The sequence below is a fragment of the Pseudophryne corroboree genome, chromosome 4 (assembly GCF_028390025.1).
Source record: "Pseudophryne corroboree isolate aPseCor3 chromosome 4, aPseCor3.hap2, whole genome shotgun sequence".
NCBI lineage: Eukaryota > Metazoa > Chordata > Amphibia > Anura > Myobatrachidae > Pseudophryne > Pseudophryne corroboree.
The window spans coordinates 81,892,234-81,919,513 of NC_086447.1; the positions used below are offsets into that span (position 1 = coordinate 81,892,234).

At 47.8% G+C, this 27,280-nt stretch overlaps 1 protein-coding gene across 3 annotated transcripts in view; it reads left to right on the plus strand.

The window, feature by feature from the left end:
- Positions 1–2,648: 2,648 nt before the first annotated feature.
- MMUT (methylmalonyl-CoA mutase) overlaps positions 2,649–27,280 on the plus strand; it is a 136,268-nt gene continuing 111,636 nt past the window's right edge. Inside the window, exons 1-4 of one of the 3 annotated variants that reach the window (XM_063915205.1) lie at positions 2,649–2,755; positions 7,722–8,159; positions 8,920–9,287; positions 16,335–16,492. In XM_063915205.1, the coding sequence (XP_063771275.1) occupies positions 2,695–2,755; positions 7,722–8,159; positions 8,920–9,287; positions 16,335–16,492 (1,025 nt within the window). In that variant the 5' untranslated portion in view covers positions 2,649–2,694. Of the gene's footprint in view, positions 2,820–7,721; positions 8,160–8,919; positions 9,288–16,334; positions 16,493–27,280 lie in introns of all 3 variants that reach the window. The other 2 variants (XM_063915204.1, XM_063915203.1) reach the window with 2 other exon arrangements.

Consider the following 27,280-nt stretch of genomic DNA (forward strand, 5'->3'; position numbering starts at 1 on the left):
TCCTTCTATTCTTTATAAGGGGTTGAGTGAAATTTTGTGTCCCTGTTCTTTACTATTGTATAATTCTACAATTTGTACATCTTTGTTATATCATTCTGCTTCCGGGTTCGGATGTGGACAGTCTAATGCGCATTCTGGAACTTGGTAAATCTCGCCAGTGCATAACAAAGCAGTACTGCATCCTGTGCAGGTACCGCCCCCTACACCAATAATGTAATTACATCATTCCATGGGATTGGGGCCACTGGCACCGCCACCAGCTAGGGGACAGGGCTGCATGTCTAGGGGATGGGCTGCTGACTCCACCACCAGCTCCAGTAAGTAGAGCACTGCCGCAGCGGCCTATGGATAATGTTGGTGGCTCTCTAGTAACTTCCGGGTGCCTGAAAACCACATGCAGGTGCCTTGGAGCAGCGACAGTGTCACCCATAGGACACTGTGCTCTGTGCGGCAGCACCGCTTGCACACCCCTACTTATAAACTTGCATTAAAGCAGCAATCATAGAAATCTATGTTTTTTTTTTTTTTGTTCAAGCAAATACAGGGGACCACAGCAGAAATCCCCCCTAGACACGTTCTGTGGATGCTGGATATTTGCAGACATTACCTGTAAATTGGTGCGTTCTGGGGACATCCTGCAAATGCCTTGTGATAAATCGGCCCCTTGGAGAGAACATACGTCGGTCTTTTGCATTAAATGATTCTGTTTATAGAATGCAGGATGTGGTATTAGACAATGTGCCACGCTGATTTGGGGTACACAACTATTCATTTGAGTGGATACAGTCAGGTTGCTGACAAGGGGCTATATTGCTGTGACTGCCCATTCAAAAAACGAACAAAAGAAAACTAAAAAAGTAACAGGGGGATCACCTAAAGCAGCCCCCCATAAAGCGGTGCAAGCTCCCGCCGGCACCAAACTAAAGCTGGCTGGCCAGTGGCTGGGGGCAGGGTATAGCTAGGCTTACTATACCATCCCTTTAAACTGGGATGCTCATGAATTACGCAGGTTCTGTGGCTGCTGGCTTCATGTCTGCATTTCACCTAGTTTAAATCAGCCACAGAACCTGTGTATGCCATGAGTGTCCTGGTTTAAAGGGATTGGGTATGAGTGACCATACAGATGCCGGGATCCTGGCTTTTACCTCTCTCCACTCCAATCTATCCTCAATGCTGCTGCCCGGCTCATCTTCCTCACCAAACGCACTACGTCCACCTCTCCTCTCTTACTAGACCTTCACTGGCTCCCCTTCCCTTTCAGAATCCATTTCAAACTTCTCACACTCACTTACAAAGCCCTCACCCACTCCTCTCCCATCTACATCTCTGACCTTATCTCCCTTTACACTCCCACCCGTCCTCTTCGCTCTACTAATGCACGCCGACTCTCCTGCCTACGGATTACTTCCTCCCACTCCTACCTCCAAGATTTTTCACGTGCTGCACCACTTCTCTGGAATTCCCTACCTCTCCCCCTCAGACTCTCCACCTCTCTACAAAACTTCAAACGGGTTCTCAAAACCCACTTCTTTACCAAACCCAGCCAAATCTCATCCTAACCCTCTGTTCTACGCTCTCTATGTACCCCATCTGTCTCACCCCTGTCTGTCTACCCCTCCCCTTTAGAATGTAAGCTCTCACGAGCAGGGCCCTCTTCCCTCATGTGCTTATCCTTTCTTTAATATTCTTCAACTGCACCAAATCCAGCAGTCTTCTGCCACCTGATACTTATTCCAGTGTCATCTGCTGATGTAACTATGTTTATTTACCCTGTACTTGTCATATACTGTCATCAACTGTAAGTTGCTGTTTTCCTGTTTGATTACTTGTTTATGTACTCTGTAATTGGGCGCTGCGGAACCCTTGTGGCGCCATATAAATAAAGGATAATAATAATAATAATTTTAGATGCCCGGCGGGCTGGGGGGGCGAGCGCAACTAAGCCCCTTGCGGGGTCACTGTGCTCGCCACGCTGTGGGCACGGTGTCAAGCTGCGCTCGGCACAGGTTATATTCCTACTCTATAGGTGTCGTGGACACACACGAGTGGGAATAGTCCCTGTTAGTCGGCATGCCGACTAGCGGGACTGTATGGGGACGGGATTTCGGTGTCGGTATTGTGACCGACGGTCTCCTGACCGACGGTCGCGTAACTACTTCCCGTTTAAAGAGATGGTATGGTAAGCATACGTACAGTGGAGGAGTCTGGGCTGCTGGGGGGGGAAATTGTAACCATTTGGTGGCCAGACTCTCTCCTCTCCAGGCTATACTCAGTGTTCCCTGCGACAGAAGAAAACACCATTGCAGCTATAGAATTAATATTCATCTCTACATACTACACCGAGCACGTATCTGTGCCACAACGGCGCAGCCACCATACATTTAGCATGAGCCCTCCACATGTGACAAGCTCAGAAACAAGGAGCTTGGGGCTTGACCCCTCCGGCTACTGTGGAACTACAAGCCCCAGCATGCCCTAACAGACCATGTCAGTGGGCGCTGTGACTGGGTGGCACAGGTTGTCTGAGCCTGATAAACACATTTACATTCACCATGGCCTGACACATGGCGGCGCTGGTCATTAAATTACTGTACACTTCGGGGTGTAAGTCACCAGGAACTAAAGATACCTGCACAACGTTGCAGGAGGCGGAGAGGAGAGAGTGTGGCGCATACCGGAAGTAAGGAGCTGGGCATGCCGGGAGATGTAGTCCTGTCGCGGTTACTGACATTACACAGCTGCCAGGACGCTGCTGGTAAGGTGAGAGTGTCAGGCGGGGTGTCAGTGCCCGGAGCTGCCCCCACTGGGGTATCCTGCGGGTGAGAAGCCGGCATAATGTGTGCAGGGCTCAGTCACAGGCACACCCCCAGCTATGTGCAATGCCATTAGTGTGGCAGACAAGGTGCTGTGTATATCACATTGCTGTTAGTGCTAGGTGAGGGGGGGCTGCATGACAGGTTCACAGGCTGCAGTGATTGCAAGCTCTTGGGCACCTCCTGATAGGAACCCTCATCCATGCATTATAGTTGCAGCAGGATAATATATAAATGCCATGCCAACCAGCTGGGTATATTCTGTACAGTATTGTTTATGCACAAGGGCAAACTGTGTTTCACCACAACTGCATGTATTGGGGCTGCGTGACTGGCTGCAGTAAACATATAGGTATTCTTCACATGGTGGTTACGCAGCAACGGTCACTTAAAAATAAATATAGGTAGCTGCACGCTTCTTTCATTCACGCCTACATGTCCGCTTACTGTGTTTTTAAGGCATAGAAACATAGAATTTGACGGCAAATAAGAACCACTTGGCCCAGCAAGTCTGCCCCTTTTTTTTTACCATATATATTTGTTTTAATCTCAAACCTTATTTGATCCTTTTTTCTTTGTAAGGATATCCTTATGTCTATCCCATGCATGTTTAAATTGCTCTACTGTCTCAGCCTCTACCACCTCTGATGGGAGGCCATTCCAGTTATCCACTACCCTTTCTGTGAAGTAATTTCTCCTGAACCTCCCCCCCCCACCAGTCTCAGTGCATGTCCTCATGTTCTAATACTTCTCTTCATTTGCAGAATGTTTCCCTCCTGGACTTTGTTAAAACCCTTGATATATTTGAAAGTTTCTATCATGTCTCCCCTTTCCCTTCTCTGCTCCAAACTATTTATATTGAGATTTCTTAGTCTTTCCGGGTATGTTTTGTGATGTAGTAGGTGAAGCACCATTTTAGTTGTACAGTCTCTAATGTATTAAATGGGACTGCTTTTTGGTCCTTCATTCCCTCCCACGTAAAGTAAACTGTTCTACCTTGGAGAATTTGGGGACACGGTTGATAATGATGATGGAAAGAATTAAATGTCAGGTTCACCATTCTGTCCCAGCAACTGTGGGCATTTAGGCCAAGCATAGTATTACGTTACCCCACTGTGCAGGCTGGGATTAATCTTTGGGGTTAGGTGCACTGCATAGTCTGTCAATGCATCTCCTCTGTTGCATTATGTCATTTTATTAAGTTTTGTACTGCAAAACACAATTTTGATTTTGCATGTGGGCCCCTGCTTTACAATCTCTTTCCCACCCAGCTCCTCGTATTGGGCAATGCAAAGTTTTGATGGTAACCATTCCTACGAGTGTCACCTCTCTGCACACCTATAGAACTGTTTTCATACATGTCCTTGTGTGTGTATGTACCTTTATAGAAGTTGTGGTGGAGTCAGGTTGATCCTTGGAATCCAAGGCTGACATTCGTATGATGCAGTGATGAGCTGTTGATGAGATTGTCTCTACATTACTGCACCAATGAGTGTTAAGAGCACTACGAACCAGTGACATCACTGCGGTTGTTGTGAATTGATAGGATGCATTTGGAAGACTGCATAATAGTGTGTATCTCCCACGTCTGTAGACACAAGCTGTTCTTTAATGACCTGTTTCCTGCATTGAGTTTCTTCCTACCCTTATAGGGTTAAATGAGAGACATTGAGTAGGCTAAATCATGGGAATATTGTGATGGCATGCCTCAGTATGTTTGGGGTAGTGGTTAACATTACTACCTCACAGCACTGAGGTCATGGGTTACGATTCTCACCACGCCCCAATATGTGTGGAGTTTGTATATTCTCTCCATACTTGCGTGGGTTTCCTCCGGTTTCTTCCCACAATCCAAAAATATACTGGTAGGTTAAATGGCTCCCGACAAAAAAATATTAACCCTAGTGTGTAAGTGTGTCCACATACATGTGTTTAGGGCATACTAGATGGGCCAAGTGGTTCTTAGTGTTCATTCTAGCACCCTGCACCTTTCAAAATCCGTGCAGTCTCTCTTTTCTGCCTGGGGTGTCGCTCTCTGCTGTGATGCTTCTCAGCACACTCTGATCTGTTACTCAGTGCTGTGATACAGACCCGTGTGTGCTGAGAAGCACCAGAGCAGAGAGCGACACCCCGGGCACGAAAGAGGAACTGCACAGGATTTGAAAGGTGCAGGGTGCTAGAATGAACACTAGTTCTTATCTGCTGTCACATTCTATGGATACAATTCAGTTCAGTGTGGATTGATTACCGCCGGGAAGGAGCTCCCGGTGCTATTCAATTCAGCGCGCTGTTATGTCGGAGAAGGCCGGTTCTCGCAGACTAAACAGGGTGTTTAGTCATGAGAACCAGCATTCTCCGACTTAAGTGTCTGGTGCGATGCTATTTCCGCCATGCTACAGGTAGAAAACAGCATTACGCCAGTACTTTCGTTGGATTTCTCTGGAGGGGTGCGAGAAGAAATCCTCTCATCGGGCATCACATATCGCGCTGAATTGAATAACTTCGGGAGCTCCCTGACGGTGCTATTCAATCCGCGCTGAATTTAATTTTTAATTGACCCCTATGTTTCTGTGTTTCTCCTTTCACAGGGTACGGCAGCAGATTATTTGCTGTAGATGCCCTTACTGGCTTTCTGGGCCCTTTTTCTTACACAAAGTTAGTGCTTGTGGCATGGGATCCTGCTTTTTATTGGCTTTGGGCAGTGAAGAGATATAAACAGGTGATTGGACGGTTCCTGTGGTGGTTATGCTCAGGGCCCAGAATGTGGCAGTATGCCAGCACCCTTCGCACTGGAGACGTCGCAGGGGATGTCCACTCAATGGTTTATTACCCTGGTTAAATATTGTCCATATTTGAAAAAGTTTATCACAGATGTTTATAAGAAGAGCATTGTGCAGCTTTGTAAATGGGTGTCAGTAGGAAATGTTTCAGAACGCCAGAGTTCAGGTTGTATATCTGTGTCTTGCGTAAGCAGCCGCACAATGCTCTGAGTGCCATACGGTTTTTGTTTTGACTGTTATGGGCCCCATACACTAGAACGATATGTCTGAGGCTGAAGTCAGAGGCGATTTCCCTTGAACTCTCCCGGGAGCTTCCCGGGACTGGTTCCATACGATTCCAAACGATTTGGTACATTTTGCATGCGATATATCGTATGTGATATCTGCCATGCCTGCGGGAACCGATATATACACGAGTGCAGCACTAGCGATCTAGGGGATCCGATCCGACGCTCACGGGGCCGCACAGCGGATCGGATACACAGCCAAAAAGCCAGATTTTCACCCAATATATGGTCCTGAATGCCCGAATTGGGCTGAAATCGGGCATTATCGTTTAGTGTATGGGGCCCTTTACACAGGTAGTTTCAATCGAAACAACAATGAGCTTTTCCCAGCCAAAAAAACCCCCTTTTTCCATATACAGGTATCATGTCATATTACACAATGTGATTTTTTTTCCTTTTCTTCTCAGTCTAAAAAGAAGTAACATGTACTCTTCGGGTAGCAGTTGATTTACCGATGGACATAATCCCGACGGCCATTGACCGACAGTCAAAATACAGACACATTCAAAATATCTACATTCATTATGCCAACATGTTTAAAATGCCAACATAGTCAGAATACCGTAATTTGAGATGCTGACATGTCGAAATGCCGACATTCGTTTTTAAGGAATTTTTGCCCCAAAACAGACATGTTTATACTTTACCATCCCAGTGGACCCGGAGGGAGAATATAATAGTGTGCGGAGTGCAGCGAGGCTCCGTGCTTGAAGCATGGCGAGTGCAGCGGTACACTTAGACGGTGTCCATGTCGACCTATGTTGACATTGACACAAAAAAACCTCTGAAAAACGCATGTTGGTATTTTGACATGTCGGCATTTCAAATGTCGGTATTCGGACTATGGGCCTAATTCAGACCTGGTCGCTGCTGTGTGTTCTCGCACAGCAGCCAATCAGGTCTGAACTGCACATGCGCCGACGCCACAGTGTGCCGGCGCTTGCCAGACAGCCGCCGACCGTCTCAGCTTGGGGGGGGGCAGGCTGGCGGCAGCGTTTTGCCACCTTTTTAGGGGCAAAGCAGTCGTGCCTAGACCGTGCAGGGGGCGGACAGCGGCGATTGCGTGACGCCACACACAGCCGCTGTGACCCGGACAGCGACGAGTAGCTCCCTGCCAGCGTGCACGAGCTGCGCTGCCAGGAAGCTACTCTTCAAGTTCAAAAGCTTTTGTACCTGTGCGGCAGGGCAGAGCCAGACATGCGGGGAGGACTATCCCTGTGCTGGGCGTCCCCCCGCATGTCAGAGTGGCTGATCGCAGACGTGCTAAATTTCGCACATCTACGATCCGGTCTGAATTAGGCCCAATGTCGGCATAATGAATGTCGGTATTTTGACTGTCAGTCAATGGCTGCCGGGATTATAACCGTTGGTAATGTGTCCGTCGGTAAATCATACTGAACCCGTACTCTTCTCCTATGTGTCAGAAATTAGTTTAATTGTTGATTAAAAAACACATCACAAACAGACGGGATCACGTGTCCAGCACTGGCGTATCTTAATGGGTGTGGTGCACACAGGCCCCAGAGTCCAGAGGGGGCCCCCACTACACATGCTGGACCCATTTTTTAAATACTTTCCCCTCCAGAGTCCCGCACCGACGTCAGCAGCACTATGGAATCACCGTGAAAATATCGCAGTGTGCTTGCTAGTTCATCTTTTCAGTTAGCCGTTATAATATAACGCTTTCATGCCACTTACCTGTTGAGTACAAATACTGTAACGCCTTTTCTTCATGTATTATGGCAGAAATTAATCATTTACATTTGTTTTTGTATACTATAAAGTACATAAAATAATTCTTTCATTCTCATCCTCTGTTCCCTTCTCCATTGTGTTTCCAGGTCCAGCATTTGGGACATCTGGTCGTCCTCTAATGATGCTGAGGGCCAGAGTGCAGCATCTGCTGCTGGGAAGCCTATGCAGAAGCCAGTGCCCTGGTCGCACCAAGCTGCCAGCCCTACTCCGGCTCAGCCGCTGCACCTCCGCACAGAGCCGCCACCACCAGACCTTGCATCCGGAATGGGCAGCACTGGCCAAGAAACAGTTGAAAGGGAAAGACCCGGAGAGCCTGAGGTGGCACACGCCAGAGGGCATAGTGATAAAGCCTCTCTACACCAATAGGGACACAGCAGACCTGCCTGAGGAGCTGCCGGGGGTGAAGCCGTTCAGCCGAGGTCCATACCCCACCATGTACACGCACAGGCCGTGGACCATCCGGCAATACGCTGGCTTCAGCACGGTGGAGGAGAGCAACAAGTTCTATAGAGACAACATAAAGGGTGAGGTTTTTTGTTTTTTTTATTAGGGTGTTGGGGGTCTTAAGTTAAAATAAATAATACATTTATGACACCCATCTACCGCCCATATTATTATATAATTATTACATTTGTTTATACTTGTCTAACCAGCGATCCATCTTTGTTCATTTAATGTCATTTCTCCTAGGATGAAAAATATATTTGCAAATTTATGTAAATAAGACCATATTATAATTAATTGCTGTTTTTTTGTTAAGATCTTTACTGTGTCTTGCTCATACAGTTGTGTCCTCATACACGGTGGCTTCCGTCACCCCAAAAAAGCCCTGTCTTCGCGGAAAAACTACATTGCTATATTGCACTGGTCAATTTGATGTGCGATATTTGTACATCTTTGTGCAAATGAGCCTCAGTCTGTACACTAAGTGCTACGATTCAGCGACTTCATCTGCAACTTTGTACGTGTTTGAAACCAACTCCTTTTGCGGTTAAACTCGCAGCTCAACCTCTCTAGAGCACCTTGAGTGGTGTTTCGCTCCATCTGCGATGCGAATAAGAAGCAAAGTTGAAATAAAAAAACAATACACTACTTCTCTTGGAGTGGAGCAGTCGCGCCGGGCGTCTTGCGTCGTATGGCGCGTATATTTGCTAGCTGTATGAGGACCCACCTGTATCTGTCTTGTCCACTCAGTCCCTGAAATCAGGCTGTGTCTTATGTACAGTACATGACCAGACAAGACTGTAGACCTCCCCATAATAATTGTGTTTGGTTTACATGCAGCTGGTCAGCAGGGGCTATCTGTTGCTTTTGACCTGGCCACGCATCGTGGCTATGACTCGGACAACCCTCGGGTTTACGGAGACGTTGGCATGGCTGGGGTGGCCATTGACACGGTAGAGGACACGAAGATGCTTTTTGACGGCATCCCGTTGGAGAAGATGTCGGTCTCCATGACCATGAATGGTGCGGTCATCCCTATTCTAGCCATGTTCATTGTCACCGGTCAGGAGCAGGGGGTACCCCAGGAGAAGCTGACTGGGACTATACAGAATGACATACTCAAGGAGTTTATGGTGCGGAACACCTACATATTTCCTCCTGAGCCTTCCATGCGCATCATCGCAGATATCTTCCAGTACACGTCTCAGGTGAGGTTCCATACTCGTGTGTCCAGGCTACTGTCTATCTAAGTCCACGGAGAACTGATTGAGATCTTGGTGAGGAATATTGTTATCTGATTTCAAATCTGAGAGGGTAAATAAATATATCATGTAATAGCTACCTATACAAGCATCAAATAGGAGACACCTGTATCACCGGGAACCGTGTGGGATAACAATGACCGGTAATCCCACACGGCACCTTACCTTCTTTATAAATAAGTAGGATTTTGTAGATAAACGCAATTTTCTTTTCGTTTTTTGTGGTTTGATTGTTTAATTATTTTTTGGGGTAAACCATATAATTCAGTGTTTAATTTAGGACCAAGGCTGCCACTCCCATTGTGATCCGATTGTTCAGTCTGTAAGTCCCAATGGCTGGATGTGTGTCTTCTTTCGGCAAATCTGAAAGAGCTGATCATTCAGCAATCATATCGGACAGGGCTCTTTGTGTGGTCAGGTGCTTTTGCTCATGGAGAAGCCATTTTGTCTTTGTGCACATTTAGACTTCCTGTCTGTTAGATTATTGAATGGAACCTTTAAGCTCCTACCAAGAAAAGGAGTAATATATTCTAACGAGGTAATAAATAATAAACCAAATACATTTCTCTAACGTCCTAGTGGATGCCGTAAGGACCATGGGGAAATAGACGGGCTCCGCAGGAGACATGGGCACTTTAAGAAAGAATTTAGATTCTGGTGTGCTCTAGCTCCTCCCTCTATGTCCCTCCTCCAGACCTCAGTTTGAATCTGTGCCCGGACGAGCTGGGTGCTGTTTAGTGAGCTCTCCTGAGCTTGCTATAAGAAAGTATTTTGTTAGGTTTTTTTTTATTTTCAGGGAGCTCTGCTGGCAACAGACTCCCTGCATCGTGGGACTGAGGGGAGAGAAGCAGCCCTACTCTCTGCAGATAGGTCCTGCTTCTTAGGCTACTGGACACCATTAGCTCCAGAGGGATCGTACACAGGATCTCACCCTCGTCGTCCGATCCCGGAGCCGCGCCGCCGTCCCCCTCGCAGAGCCGGAAGACAGAAGCCAGGTGAAAGAAGCAAGAAGACTTCGAAATCGGCGGCAGAAGACTCCAGTCTTCACTGAGGTAGCGCACAGCACTGCAGCTGTGCGCCATTGCTCCCACACTACACCCACATACTCCGGTCACTGTAAGGGTGCAGGGCGCAAGGGGGGGGCGCCCTGGGCAGCAATTAGAGACCTCTTTGGCAAAAGTTTGCATATATACAGTTGGGCACTGTATATATGTATGAACCCCCGCCAAAAATTGTACATGAAAGCGGGACAGAAGCTCGCCGTCGAGGGGGCGGGGCTTCTTCCTCAGCACTCACCAGCGCCATGTTTTTTCTCCACAGCACCGCTGAGAGGAAGCTCCCCAGCCTCTCCCCTGCAGTTACACGGTAGAAGAGGGTAAAAAGAGAGGGGGGGCACATAATTAGGCGCAAAAATCAATATAAGGAGCAGCTACTGGGTTAACATTAAGTTACTGTGTTATTCCTGGGTTAATAGCGCTGGGGTGTGTGCTGGCATACTCTCTCTCTGTCTCTCCAAAGGGCCTTATGGGGGAATTGTCTTCAGATGAGCATTCCCTGAGTGTGTGGTGTGTCGGTACGTGTGTGTCGACATGTCTGAGGTAAAAGGCTCCCCTAAGGAGGAGATGGAGCAAATATGTGTGTGAGAGGGGTGTCTCCGTCGACAACGCCGACACCTGTTTGGATATGTGTAATTAAGTGCTAAGGTGAATTTATTGCACAAAAGATTAGAGAACAGACAGGGAATCTACCCATGTCTGTCCCTATGTCGCGGAGACCTTCAGAGTCTCTCAATGATCACTATCCAAAATAATAGACACTGATATCGACACGGAGTCTGACTCCAGTGTCGACTACAATAATGCAAAGTTACAGCCAAAATGGCAGAAAGGTATTCAATATATGATTATTGTAATAAAAGATGATTTGCATATCACTGATGACTCATCTGTCCCTGACACAAGGGTACACATGTTTAAGGGGAAGAAAGCTGAGGTAAATTTCCCTCCTCTCATGATGAAAAAGAGCGGGAATCTCCAGACAAGAGACTGCAGTTTCCCACAAAGAATTCTCTGGGAGTATCCTTTCCCTACTAGGGCCAGGATACGATGGGAATCTTCCCCTAGGGTGTCACGTTTGTCCAAAAGGTAGCCCTGACGTAACAGCTATCCTCAGGGATCCTGCAGATAGCGTGCACATTCTGGTACACTACTCAGACCGGCGATTGTGTCGGCATGGGTTTATAGCGCTGTGGCAGCGTGGACAGGTACCTTATCAGCAGAGATTGAGACCCTAGTATGTATGTATGTATGTATATATATGTATATGTGTGTGTATATATATATATATAGATATATATATTAAAGATGCTGTCTTAAGAGATATATATATAGAAAACATGCCCAAAGAGACATGAGTCTACTGGGTCCTAGAGTCAAAGCTATGTCGATTTCTGCTTGACGTGTCCTGTAGAATATGCAATGGACAGATGATGCTGTCTTAAGAGGCATATGGAAGGCTGAGGATTGTGTGGAGAAGGGTTCTCGGACCTGGTCTCCACAGCTATAGCTGGTAATTCTGATATTTTGCCTTATATTCCTGCACAGCCTAGGAAAGCACGTCATTATCAAATGCAGCCTTTCGAACAAAGAAACAAAGTCCGAGGTGCGTCCTTTCTTGCCAGAGGCAGGGGCAGAGGAAAGAAGCTGCACAACACAGCTAGTTCCCAGGAACAGAAGTCCTCCCCGGCCTCTACAAAATCCACCGCATGTCGCTGGGGCTCCACAGGCGGAGCTAGGCCCGGTGGGGGCACGCCTTCGTAAGTTCAGCCACAAGTGGGTTCACTCCCTGTTAGATCCCTGGGCAATAGATATTGTGTCTCAGGGATACAAGCTGGACTTTGAGGAGATGCCCCCTCACCGACGGCCCTGCCGGCTTCCCCCCACAAGAGGGAAACAGTGTTAACTGCAATTCACAAATTGTATCTTCAACAGGTGGTGGTTAAGGTTCCCCTCCTTCAACAAGGAGGGGGTTATTATTCGACCATGTTGTAGTCCCGAAACCGGACGATTCGGTCAGACCCATATTGAATTTAAAATCCCTGAACATATACCTGAAAAGGTTCAAGTTCAAGATGGAATCGCTAAGAGCGGTCATTGCAAGCCTGAAAGGGGGAGATTTTATGGTGACTCTGGACATAAAGGATGCATACCTTCATGTCCCCATTTATCCACCTCATCAGGCGTACCTCAGAATTGCGGTACGGGATTGTCATTACCAATTTCAGACAGTGCCGTTTGGTCTCTCCACGGCCCCGAGAATATTCACCAAGGTTATGGCGGAAATGATGGTGCTCCTGCGGAAGCAAGGTGTCACTATTATCCCGTACTTGGACGATCTCCTCATAAAAGCGAGGTCAAGAGAGCAGTTGCTGAACAGCGTATCACTTTCTCTGGAAGTGTAACGGCAACACGGCTGGATTCTATATATTCCAAAGTCGCAGTTGGTTCCTACAGCTCATCTGCCTCTCCTAGGCATGATCCTAGACACAGACCAGAAAAGGGTTTATCTCCCGATAGAGAGAGCTCAGGAGCTCATGACACTGGTCAGGAATCTATTAAAACCAAAACAGGTGTCAGTGCATCACTGCACTCAAGTCCTGGGAAGGATGGTGGCATCATACGAGGCCATTCCCTACGGCAGGTTCCATGCGAGGACCTTCCAATGGGACTTACTGGACAAGTGGTCCGGATCACATCTTCAGATGCATCGGTTAATCGCCCTATCCCCCAGGGCCAGGGTGTCTCTCCTGTGGTGGCTGCAGAGTGCTCACCTTTTCGAAGGTCGCAGATTTGGCATTCAGGACTGGGTCCTGGTGACCACGGATGCAAACCTCCGAGGGTGGGGGGCAGTCACACAGGGAAGAAATTTCCAAGGGCTGTGGTCAAGTCAGGAGACTTGCCTTTACATCAACATCCTGGAACTAAGGGCCATATACAACGCCCTACGTCAAGCGGAGTCCCTGCTTCGCGACCAACCGGTTCTGATTCAGTCAGACAACATCACCGCAGTGGCTCATGTAAACCGCCAAGGCGGCACAAGGAGCAGGGTGGCGATGGTAGAAGCCACCAGAATTCTTCGCTGGGCGGAGAATCACGTAAGCGCACTGTCAGCAGTGTTCATTCCGGGAGTGGACAACTGGGAAGCAGACTTCCTCAGCAGGCACGACCTCCACCCGGGAGAGTGGGGACTTCATCAAGAAGTCTTCACGCAGATTGCAAGTCGATTGGAACTGCCACAGGTGGACATGATGGCATCCCGCCTCAACAAAAAGCTGCAGAGGTATTGCGCCAGGTCAAGAGACCCTCAGGCGATAGCTGTGGACGCACTGGTGACACCGTGGGTGTTCCAGTCGGTCTATGTATTTCCTCCTCTTCCTCTCATACCCAAGGTGCTGAGAATCATAAGAAAAAGAGGAGTGAGAACAATACTCATTGTTCCGGATTGGCCAAGAAGGACTTGGTATCCAGATCTGCAAGAAATGCTCACAGAGGACCCGTGGCCTCTGCCTCTAAGATAGGACTTGTGCAACAGGGGCCCTGTCTGTTCCAAGACTTACCGCGGCTGCGTTTGACGGCATGGCGGTTGAACGCCGGATCCTAGCAGAAAAAGGCATTCCGGATGAGGTCATTCCTACGCTGATAGAGGCTGGGAAGGATGTGACGGCTCAACATTATCACCCTATATGGCGAAAATATGTGGCTTGGTGTGAGGCCAGGAATGCCCCTACGGCGGAATTCCAGCTGGGCTGTTTCCTTCACTTCCTACAGTTGGGAGTGACTTTGGGCCTTCAATTGGGTTCCATTAAGGTTCAGATTTCGGCCTTATCCATTTTCTTTCAAAAAGAACTGGCTTCTCTGCCTGAAGTTCAGACGTTTGTAAAGGGAGTGCTGCATATTCAGCCCCCTTTTGTGCCTCCAGTGGCACCTTGGGATCTTAACGTGGTGTTGAGTTTCCTGAAATCACACTGGTTTGAACCACTGAGAACGGTGGAAGTAAAATATCTCACTTGGAAGTTGGTCATGCTATTAGCCTTGGCTTGGGCTAGGCGTGTGTCAGAATTGGCGGCTTTGTCACATAAAAGCCCTTATCTGGTTTTCCATGAGGATAGAGCAGAATTGCGGACCCGCCCACAATTTCTGCCGAAAGTGGTTTCATCCTTTCATATAAACCAACCTATTGTGGTGCCTGTGGCTACTACTGACTTGGAGGATTCCGTGTCACTGGATGTGGTCAGGGTTTTGAAGGTTTAGGTAGCCAGAACGGCTAAGGTCAGGAAAACAGAATCTTTGTTTATCCTGTATGCTTCCAACAAGCTTGGGGCGCCTGCTTCAAAGCAAACTATTGCTCGCTGGATCTGTAACACGATTCAGCAGGCTCATTCTGCGGCTGGGTTGCCGCTGCCTAAATCAGTTAAGGCCCATTCCACAAGGAAGGTGGGCTCTTCTTGGGCGGCTGCCCGAGGGGTCTCGGCATTACAGCTTTGCCGAGCGGCTACTTGGTCAGGTTCAAACACCTTTGCAAAGTTCTACAAGTTTGATACCCTGGCTGAGGAGGACCTTGTGTTTGCTCATTCGGTGCTGCAGAGTCATGCGCACTCTCCCGCCCGTTTGGGAGCTTTGGTATAATCCCCATGGTCCTTACGGAGTCCCCAGCATCCACTAGGACGTTAGAGAAAATAAGATTTTACTTACCGGTAAATCAATTTCTCGTAGTCCGTAGTGGATGCTGGGCGCCCGTCCCAAGTGCGGACTTCTTCTGCAATGCTTGTATATAGTTATTGCTTAAATAAGGGTTATGTTATAGTTGCATCAGGGTTGATCTGATGCTCTGTGATTGTTCATACTGTTAACTGGGTAAAGTTATCACAAGTTATACGGTGTGATTGGTGTGGCTGGTATGAGTCTTACCCTGGATTCCCAAAAGCCTTTCCTTGTACTGTCAGCTCTTCCGGGCACAGTTTCTCTAAATGAGGTCTGGAGGAGGGACATAGAGGGAGGAGCCAGAGCACACCAGAATCTAAATTCTTTCTTAAAGTGCCCATGTCTCCTGCGGAGCCCGTCTATTTCCCCATGGTCCTTACGGAGTCCCCAGCATCCACTACGGACTACGAGAAATAGATTTACCGGTAAGTAAAATCTTATTTTTACGGTGTGAAGACTTCCATATTTGTGCCTGTTGCCACCAGATTGATCACCGTTTCATTTTGAATTGTAGCTGAGTTTAGTGATCCTGAAAAGCCGATACGTTTGCAGGAATGTAAGAGAGGAAACACAAAAGGAAAAAAAAAAGTTTGGTAATAATTGTTGAAGATCACAATGCCTGTCCTGTATAGCAACTAGTCGTGATGTATTCTCCTGTCATCATTATACAGAACGTGTGTGGTATGGAAGGTAGATAGTAAGTAGGTCGACCACTATTGGTCGACAGTAACTAGGTCGACAGGGTCTTTAAGTCGACATGGTCTAGGTTGACAGGTCAAAAGGTCGACATAAGATTCTTATGGTTTTTTTGTGTCGTCTTCTTCGTAGAGTGACCGGGGACCCCAATTAGTGCACAGTGTCCCCTCGCTTCGTGCAGATTACCGTTCCAATCGTAATCCTCGTTATGTATGAAAAGGTTCAAAAAAAAAAAAAAAATTGTGAAAAACTCATGTCGACCTTTTGCCCTGCCGACCCTTTGACCTGTGGACCTAGAGCATGTCGACCTAGAAACCCTGTCAACCTAGTTACTGTCGACCAATAGTGGTCGACCTAGACACTGTTGACCTAGTTACTGTTGACCTAGAGACCGGATCCCATACAGAACTGCTATAGTCCTTTTTTTTTTTATTTTATTTTTAGCATTTTTATAATTAAATTGTTTGCAGTTTCTGTTTACATTGTTTTCAGTATAATCATATTAATACTTTTTACACCCCTCTTCCCATCTTTACAGCATATGCCAAAGTTTAACTCCATTTCAATCAGTGGGTACCACATGCAGGAAGCCGGGGCGGATGCTGTGCTGGAGCTGGCATACACGGTGGCCGACGGGTTGGAGTATTGCAGGACAGGCCTGAAAGCCGGACTGACCATTGATGAGTTTGCACCCAGGTAAGTAACTTTCTCTCTGGACTGGGAAGCTCCTGGTAAATGAATGGCTTAGCGATATCACTGGCTAACCCTAGAAATACGGATCCTGAGCTAGCAAACTGGATTCTATAACAAGATATTTTATTTTATTTATTTTTTAACAGTTTCTTATATAGCGCAGCAAATTCCGTTGCGCTTTACAACTGGACACAATTAGAAGACAAAACTGGGTAAAAACAAACGGTCATAGAGGTAGGAGGGCCCTGCTCACAAGCTTACAATCTATGGGGAAATAGGCATTGATACACATGGATAGGTGCTATCTATTGCATAGTTGTTCACCAGATTGTAAAGGTTCTTGGTGGGCTGCCTGATAACCAAGTTCAGGGCAAAAGAGAGTGAAGAAAGAAAATATGGGGGGGATATGTGTAGACTGTACTGTGAGGATATAATTGGATAGGAAAGCTATGAAGGTAATGTGAGCTGTTCTGGAATTTGATAGGCTTGTCTGAATAGGTGAGTTTTCAGGGAACGCTTGAAGGTTTGAAGACTAGAGGAGAGTCTTATTGTACGTGGTAGGGCATTCCACAGAGTGGGTGCAGCCCGAAGAAAGTCCTGCAATCGTGCATGGGAGCAAGTAATGAGTGTGGACAAGACGTAGATCTTGTGAAGAGCGAAGGGGCCGGGTTGGGAGATATTTTGAGATAAGTGAAGAGGTGTATGTTGGTGTAGTATGATTAATAGCCTTGAGTGTAAGTAACAGTGTTTTATATTGAATACGGTAGAATACAGGTAGCCAATGGAGGGACTGACAAAGTGGGTCTGCAGACGATGAACGTCTAACGAGGAATATTAGCCTCGCAGCTGCATTCAGAATGGATTGTAATGGTGAGAGTCTCTTCTTAGTAAGACCAGTAAGAAGATTATTACAATAATCAATGCGGGAGATAATGAGAGCATGGATTAGAGATTTAGCAGTGTCTTGTGTAAGAAATGATCTTATTTTGGATATGTTTCTTAGATGCATGTAACATTATTTTGAGACAGATTGAATGTGGGGAGCAAAGGACAGTTCTGAGTCAAGTATGACACCTAGGCAGCGATCTTGTGGTGTAGGGCTGATTGTAGAGTTCTCAACAGTGATAGAAATGTCAGGTTGGTAACTGCTATTGGCCGGTGGAAATATAATTAACTCTGTTTTGAAAATATTAAGTTTGAGGTGGCGAGATGACATCCAAGATGAAATGGCAGAGAGGCATTCAGTGACACGGTCCAGTACAGATAGAGACAAATCTGGGAAGGATAGGTAGATTTGAGTATCATCTGCGTACAGATGATACTGAAATCCAGAAGAGCTGATTAGTTTGCCAAGAGATGAGGTATAGATTGAGAAAAGCAGAGGACCTAAGACTGAGCCTTGCGATACTCCAACTGAAAGAGGTAGCGAAGAGGAGGTGGATTCAGAGAAACGGACAAAGAGCGATTAGATAGGTAGGATATGAACCAAGAGAGGGCTGTGTCCTGAAGACCTAGGGATTGTAGTGTTTGTATGAGGAGAGAGTGGTCAACAGTGTCAAAAGCAGCAGAGAGATCTAGAAGAATAAGTAGTGAGTAATGGCCTTTAGACTTCACAGTGACCAGGTCATTTACTACTTTAGTCAGTGCTGTCTCTGTGGAGTGTTGGGAAGGAAAGCCTGATTGTTATGGGTCCAATAAGTTATACGAGTTAAGAAAGTGTGTGAGGCGAGTGTGGGCAAGTTTCTCAAGTAGCTTGGAGAGACATGGGAGCTGAGAGATGGGACGGTAGTTTGAGAGAGTGTTAGGGTCAGAATTTAGTTTTTTCAGAATGGGAGTAATCACTGCATGCTTGAACAGTGAAGGATAGATACCAGTAGAGAAATAGAGATTACAGATGTTAGTTAAGGTTGGGATGAGCACCAGAGACAGAGCTTTACTTATTTGTGAGGGTAAAGGATCAAGGGGAGAGGTAGTAGAGTAGCAGGATGAGAAGAGTGTTGATACTTCATCTTCATTAGTGGGATCAAATGAAGAGAAAGTGCCAGAGGGTTCAGGTAAGGAATTGAGTAGATCACTGGTTGAGGAAGAGCATACCATTTCATCTATGTACAGAGATGTTTATTCCTTGATTAAAGCTTTTATTCATAACACATGGTAGAGTTTCATAGGGGACCTTAGAGTGTGTGTAATACTATGTTAGGGGCATTGCGTACCACTGGTCATCATAAGGACATTGCACTGCTGTTTTGTATATTACATGCAGCTGACACGACACGATGTGTCCTTGGAAATGTATTTTAGAATTTTTCTCATACGTCCTAGAGGATGCTGGGGATGCTTCAAGAACCATGGGGGGTATAGACGGGATCTGCAGGAGACATGGGCACACTATAAGACTTTGAATGGGTGTGAACTGGCTCCTTCCTCTATGCCCCTTTTCCAGACTCCAGTTAGATTCTGTGCCCAGTGAGACTGGATGCACACTGAGGAGCTCTCCAGAGTTTCTCAGAAAAAGACTTTATTTAGGTTTGTTATTTTCCGGGAGACCTGCTGGCTACAGGCCCCCTGCATCGTGGGAGTGAGGGGAGAGAAGCAGACCTACTTCTTAGGAGTTCAAGGGCTCTGCTTCTTAGGCTACTGGACACCATTAGCTCCAGAGGGTTCGATCACTACGGTACGCCTAGCTGCTTGTTCCCGGAGCTGCGCCGTCAACCCCCTCACAGAGCCGGAAGATAGAAGCAGGGTTAATATGAGAAGATCTGAAGACTTAAGTGACGGCAGAAGAGGTACCGCGCAGCGGCTGCGCTGCGCGTCATGCTCCCACACATACCACAGCACGGCAGGGTGCAGGGCGCAGGGGGAGCGCCCTGGGCAGCAGGAGACCTCAAATTCAGACTGGCATGTGTTATAACAGTGCCCCGGGCACTAGTTAAGGGACCCCCGCCAGTATAAACATAGATTTAAGCGGGACTGAAGCGCGCCATGTAGTGGGCGGGGCTTTGACCACTCAGCTCTGGCCAGCGCCATTTTCTCTCCTCAGAAGCTGCAGAGACGCTTGCCCTGTCCTCCGCACTGCTGTACAAGTAACAGGGTGAAAAAAAGGGGGGGGGGACACAAATAATTTGGTGCTGATTTGTTTATATATAAAGCACTAACAGGTCTGTGCAGTCATTTTCCTGGCCTCCGTACCGGGATAGGCGCTGAGTGTGAGCTGGCAGAACTCACTCTGTGTCCCTCTTGCAGGCTTTATTGTGGGTCTGTCTCCCATAGCCCCAGTGTGGTTGTGGGTGTCTGTACGTGTGTGTCGACATATCTGAGGCTGAATGCTCTTCCCAGGAGGAGGCTGGAGTGGGGACAGAAAATACTGTGAGAGTGACCGTGTCGGCACCGCCGACGGATGATTGGGTGAATATGTTGAGTGTTTTAAACGCAAACGTGACTAAGTTGACTAAGAGATTTGATAAATCTGAGTCTAAGAACCAGACATGGAGGAAATCCATGGAAGATGCTTTGTCACAAACCCAGACCCCTTCGGAGTCACAGAAACGTGCATTTGCCCAGATAGTAGATACAGATACCGACACGGACTCTGATTCCAGTGTCGACTATAGTGATGCCAGATTACATCCAAAACTGGCTAAGAGTATTCAGTACATGATTGTGGCAATAAAAGACGTATTACATATCACTGAGGACCCTGCTGTTCCTGATGCTAGGGTCTGTATGTTTAAAGGAAAGAAACCTGAGGTAACGTTTCCTCCCTTTCATGAACTGAACGCTCTTTTTGAAAAGGCTTGGGAAAATCCTGACAAGAAGATACAGGTTCCCAAAAGAATTCCAGTGGCATATCCGTTCCCCTCTGGGGACAGGGAAAGGTGGGAGTCAATCCCCACGGTAGACAAAGCTTTATCGCGTCTATCCAAAAAGGTGGCGCTTCCGTCCCCTGACACGGCAGCCCTGAAGGATCCTGCAGATCGTAAGCAGGAAAATAAACAAAAATCCATTTATGTCACTACAGGGTCGCTACTCAGGCCTGCCGTTGCTGCGGCATGGGTGAGTAGCGCTATTGAAAGGTGGGCAGATAACTTGTCATCTGAGGTAGATTCCCTAGACAGGGATAGTGTGCTTTTGACTCTGGGTCACTTCAGGGACGCTGCAGCATATTTAAAAGAAGCTGTAAGGGATATTGGCCTTTTGGGTTCAAGGGCCAATGCCATGGCGGTCTCAGCAAGGAGAGCGGTGTGGATACATCAATGGAATGCTGATGCTGACTCTAAGAAGGCGATGGAGTCTCTTCCGTTTAACGGTAGGGTCTTGTTTGGCGACGGCCTCACTGACCTGGTGTCTACGGCTACCGCGGGTAAGTCTTCATTTCTCTGTCCTCCATCTGGGGGACGCTGCGCCGTTACTTGTGGGTTAGAGGTGTGTGGTAGTGGAGATTGGCACAGAACTATCAAAAGCTGACTCCTCCCCCCTCTAACCCCTCCCATCTCCTTCCTGCTCAGCCCTGTTCAGTTTTAGTTTTGTGCCTGTGGAGTACAGACACAGTTTTTATTTCTCTTTAGATTTTTTATTTCTTCTTTCACAAATACCTAGTCCCTGTTTACAGGTGACAGGTATAACAGTGGAAGGGGTTAGTATCCCATTCCAGACTGCTGCATGGAGGCCACTATACCTTGGTCACTGGGGCCTTCAGAGAGAGAGAAGAAAGCAGCATCAGGTACAGGACAGCCACAATCTGTCATTGACAGTATTGGGCTGTCCCTATTTTCCTATTGCTAATGGAATTTATTGGGGACATACACAATCCGCCCCCCCCCCCCCCCCCCCGGAGCGCGCGACCATCCACAGACAGCACGGAGGCTGATCTGGGGTGAAATGGGAGGTGGAGGACTGTGTTTAGGTCCGGGAGGGTGTTATTCACTCCCTGGACCGTTACTGCTGCTGCCGTGACAACCGCTCTGTGTAGCGGCGCACGGGAGCCGAACTTCCGGTTTTGACGGAGAGTGAGAGGAGTGACGTCAGGCGGGCAGAGCCGTCTTCCCGCTCAGCTCTGCCCGCGCGCGCGCTGCTGGTCACGGCGCCATCTTCTCTGCCTGCAGACAGGGGGACGCTGTGCTACGGAGGGGGATTACATAAAACCGCAAGTATAAAAGGGGGGGGGGATCACAGTGTCTCCTCTAGTCCGGTGGGCTAAAGCAGCATATTAACATAAGCACATTCTAGTGGATTTGAACCTCAGAGATATTTGTTAACAAACTTGGGGGACATAGTACACCAGAGTAAAGGATGACCAGCAAGCCAGAGAAACCTACAAAGGGAAAAACAACCTCAGTGGTTTATTTCTCATGTTCACAATGTGGCACAAAGCTGGCTAAGGGGAGTGCTGATGCAGGGACCCTCTGTACATCATGCTCGGGTGCACCAGCGGCAGATCAGCAGGCCAGATCCACAGATCAGTCAATGCCCCCTTGGGTCAAGGCCATGGTGGATGCAATTTCAGATTTGCGTCAGTCAAGGTCGGAAGCAGCTTTGACCCAGACTCAGGTGGAACCGCTGTGGGCCCAGAATATGGGAAAATGTCTCACTGATTTGACTCAGTCTGTAAATAAATTTGTAAATTCGGCCAGTAGTTCGGCGGCTTCTAAGCGAACACAGCCGTTGCCCGCTATTGCATTTCCGGGAGAGGAGTTAGATACTCTGACATCTCCATTGGAAGAAGGGGAGGTAGATCCTGAAGGGGACGAAAATTCGGCTTGGGAAGATGAGGATTTATCTACTAGTTCAGGTGTGAGGCTGCTAATAGAAGCCATTCGTCAGACCCTTAATATTCAGGATGAGGCAGTAGCCGAGACTTCTTCCTCTTTCTTCAAACGACAGAAGAGACAGGTTACTGCCTTCCCTTCTTACTCGCACTTTGCGGATATTTTAAAAGAACCCTGGCTAAAACCGGATTCCCGTTTCCAGGCGCCTAAAAAGTTAAAATTTCTATATCCTTTTACAGAGGAGGATACAAAATTTTGGGAAACTGCCCCAAAGGTAGACGCCCCTATTTCGCATTTAGCAAAAGCTACGGTTATTCCGTCAGTACAGTCTGTGACTTTAAAAGACTCTACCGATAGGAAGATAGAAGCATTACTAAAATCTATGTTTTCCTTATCAGGTGTCTCTCTCCGTCCAGTTCTGGCGAGTGCCTGGGTGCTTAAAGCCGTTGATGAGTGGCTTGCACAGGTTGTATCTGGGATGCAGTCAGACGATCCGTCGGAGGCCATTCAATTAGCAGATCAGATTTCTGAGGCCCTTACTTACGTGGGTGAAGCCTTATTGGATTCGGTGGCGCTACAGTCCCGTGTTTCTGCCTTAACAGTATCCGCAAGACGATCTCTTTGGCTTAGGGTTTGGAATGCTGATTCGGACTCAAAGCAGACCTTGACGGCAGTTCCTTTTGAAGGCGAATTTCTCTTTGGATCAGAGTTAAAGAAGATAATTTCAGATACTACGGGAGGAAAGAGCCCTTTCCTTCCGTCTGCTCCTAACAAACCAAAGCCTACAAGATTTCGGTCCTTTCGTACGCAGGGCAGAGGTAACTTCCAGTCCTTTCGACCCTTCTCCAGATTTCCACGGAGGGGATCATTCAGAGGTAGAGGAGCTCAGGCTACTCGCAGACCGGCCAGTAAGCCTGCCGACAAGCCTGAGGCATGACGCTTCGGGCCCTCTGGAGGGATCAATACAGGTTGGGGCTCGTTTACTTCGCTTCAGGGAAGTGTGGCTCCTATCGAAACCAGATCGGTGGATAATAGGGGTCATTTCCAGAGGATATATGTTGGATTTCGAAGAGGCAGTCCCAGCCCGACTATTTGTCACACCTCTCCCAGACGACCCCTCCAGACGTCAAGCTCTCCTTCAGGCAACAGCAACATTATTACAAAATGGAGTAATCCTTCCGGTCCCAGCTCCTCAGAGAGGTCGGGGCTTTTACTCGGGTCTTTTTCTCGTAGACAAACCGGACGGTTCGTTTCGACCCATTCTAAATCTAAAAGCTCTCAATCCGTACCTTTCATCCCAAAAATTCAGGATGGAATCCATTCGCTCCATTATCGCAGCCATGGAGCCAGGGGAATATTTGGCTTCAATAGACATAAAGGACGCATACCTACATGTTCCAATTTGGACAGGACATCAATCCCTTCTGAGATTTGCAGTAGGTCCGTGGCATTTTCAGTTTCGGGCCCTTCCCTTTGGTCTCTCCACGGCTCCCCGGGTGTTTACGAAGGTCCTGGGTCATGTTGTCGCAGTTCTCCGTTGCAAAGGGGTCAACATCACCCCATACTTGGACGACCTGTTGATCAAGGCCCCGTCACCGGAGATTCTCAATCAGAACCTGCGTCTAACGATAGAGACTCTACAGTCGTTCGGGTGGATAATCAATTTTCCAAAGTCGTCTTTACTCCCGTCACAGAAAATGGTTTTTCTGGGTCTTCTATTCGACACCAACAGCCAGAAGGTGTTTCTTCCTACAGACAAGATTCAGGACTTACAAGCCAGAATCAGAACCCTGTTAAAATTGCCGGCAGTATCAGTCCTCAGATGCATGCAGGTACTGGGCAAGATGGTATCCTCATTCGAGGCATTTCCATACGCCAGATTCCACGCCCGACCTCTTCAAGCTCAGATTCTCCACTGTTGGACTCGGACGGATTCACGTCTCGAACGGCAGTTGATACGCTTGTCGATAAGAACTCGTCAGTCGCTCTACTGGTGGCTTCACAGTCACAATCTGAGGAAGGGTGCGCCGTTCACGGTCTGGTCTTGGATGATGGTAACCACGGACGCAAGCCTCAGCGGTTGGGGAGCAGTGTTCCAGACTCATCATTTACAGGGGCGCTGGAGCAATCAAGAGTCAAAACTACAAATCAACATTCTGGAATTGAGAGCGATCCGGTATGCTCTCATTCGGATTCAGACCATGGTGCAGGGCCATCCAGTTCGGGTGCAATCCGACAATGCCACGGCAGTGGCTTACATCAACAAACAGGGAGGAACTCGCAGCTGGTCCGCAATGAGAGAGGTTGCTCAGATTCTCACGTGGGCGGAGCATTGGATTCCCGTGATTTCAGCAATTCACATTCCGGGAGTCGAAAACTGGGAAGCAGATTTTTTGAGTCGTCACACGATTCATCCGGGAGAATGGGAACTTCACCAGGAAGTGTTTCTTTCTCTAGTGGATCGCTGGGGAATGCCAGACATAGACCTGATGGCGTCACGCCTCAACAAAAAACTTCCGGTTTACGGATCAAGAACTCAGGATCCTCAAGCATTTCTGATCGATGCACTAACAGCTCCGTGGCAATTTCAGCTGGGTTACGTGTTCCCACCAATTCCACTGCTCCCACGTCTACTCCAACGCATTCGGCGAGAAGGCCTTGCAGTAATTCTGGTGGCTCCGGATTGGCCGCGCCGACAGTGGTACACTCTTCTAAGCAGCATGGTCGTCGGAGATCCCTTGCGCCTCCCTCTGCGACCAGATCTTCTTCTTCAAGGACCTTGTCGCCACCCAGATTTAAATCGGCTGGCTTTGACGGCTTGGTTCTTGAATCCAACATTCTGAAGGCAAAGGGCCTTTCTTGTGCGGTTGTTCAGACAATGATTCGGGCTAGAAAGCCGGTGACTTCTGGCATTTACCATAGAGTATGGCGTATTTACATTGCTTGGTGCGAGAAAAGGAACTTGACTCCGCATTTGTTTAGACTTCCTCGCCTGCTCTCCTTTCTCCAGGAGGGTCTTGACAAAGGTTTAAAACTTTCTTCCCTGAAGGGTCAGGTTTCGGCCTTGTCGGTCCTTTTTCAAAAGAAATTAGCAATCATTCCAGAGGTTCAAACATTCCTGCAGTGGGTACTTCGAATTCAACCACCTTTTGTTCCTCCGATTCCTCCCTGGGATTTAAACTTGGTACTTAAGGCTCTTCAAAAGTCTCCATTTGAACCTCTAGAATCTGTGGAACTACGTTATCTAACACAAAAAGTTGTTTTTCTTTTGGCGATTGCCTCAGCTAGACGAGTGTCTGAGTTGGCGGCTCTTTCTTGCAGGCCACCCTTGTTAGTGTTTCATGAAAATCGGGTGGTGCTGCGGACAAAACCTTCATTTCTTCCAAAGGTTGTTTCAGCATTCCATTTAAATCAGGACATCGTTCTTCCAGCTTTTAATCCGTCATCTTCTCAGGGGGAGGATTCCCATTTGGCTCTCTTGGATGTTGTTCGGGCCTTACGTATTTATTTGTCTCGCACGGAGTCTTTCCGTCGTACGGATTCCTTGCTGGTATTGATTGATGCTCCCAAACGAGGTTGGCCTGCCTCTAAGAACACTGTGGCCCGTTGGGTAACTTCGGCCATCAGACAGGCTTACGTGTCCTCAAACGTTTCGGTTCCTGACTCAATTAGGGCTCATTCGACTAGAGCAGTTGGAGCGTCTTGGGCTGTTCGCGGTGGTGCATCTGTTGAGCAACTATGCAGGGCGGCGACCTGGTCGTCAGTCCATACGTTCACAAAGTTTTACCGGTTTCATACTTTTAGTTTGGAGACTGCCTCTGTTGGGCGTCGTATTTTACAGACGGCTATGCCGTCAACGTCTCCCTCCTCTCATTAGCTTGCTTTGGGAAATCCCACAAGTAACGGCGCAGCGTCCCCCAGATGGAGGACAGAGAAATGGGGATTTTTGTTTACTTACCGTAAAATCTCTTTCTCTGAGTCCATCTGGGGGACGCTGCGATCCCTCCCATAGTTTGTCTGGTTTAAATGGTTAATTTTTTATTCTTGTCTATCTCCTTTGGCTTGGCTAAACGTTAACTGAACAGGGCTGAGCAGGAAGGAGATGGGAGGGGTTAGAGGGGGGAGGAGTCAGCTTTTGATAGTTCTGTGCCAATCTCCACTACCACACACCTCTAACCCACAAGTAACGGCGCAGCGTCCCCCAGATGGACTCAGAGAGAGAGATTTTACGGTAAGTAAACAAAAATCCCCATTTTTACCTTATGTCCCTGCGGTTCCGGTATAAATGGTCGACCATGTTATGGTCGACAGTCATTAGGTCGACCACTATTGGTCGACATTGACATGGTCGACATGGACACATGGTCAACACATGAAAATGGTCGACACATGAAAGGTCGACACATGAAAAGGTCGACATGAGTTTTTTTACCTTTTTTTGTCATTTTTTGCGTAAAGTGACTGGGAACCCCAATTAGTGCACCACCTCCCCTCGCATGGCTCACTTCGCTCGCCATGCTTCGGGCATGGTGCCTTCGCTCCGCTACCGCTTCGCTCGGCACAGATTACCGTTCCAATCGTAGTCCACGTGGATCGTAAAGTATGGAAAAGTTCCCCAAAAGGAAAAAAAGTTAAAAAACTAATGTCGACCTTTTCATGTGTCGACCTTTCATGTGTCGACCATTTTTTATGTGTCGACCATGTGTCCATGTCGACCATGTCAATGTCGACCAATAGTGGTCGACCTAATGACTGTCGACCATAACATGGTCGACCCATGTGAACGGATACTGTCCCTGCACAGCAGAAGAAATCGCCTCACTATCAGATGCAGTCCTTTCGGCCCAATAAATAAAAAAAAGGACGTGGGTCCTCCTTCCTTGCTGCGAGGGGGAGAGGACGGGGAAAAAGGTCACAGGCTGTGGCAAGTTCCCAGGAGCAGAAGTCCTCTCCGGCTTCTACCAAATCCACCGCATGACGCTGGTGCTCCTCTGCGGGAGTCCTCTCCAGTGGGGGCACATCTCAA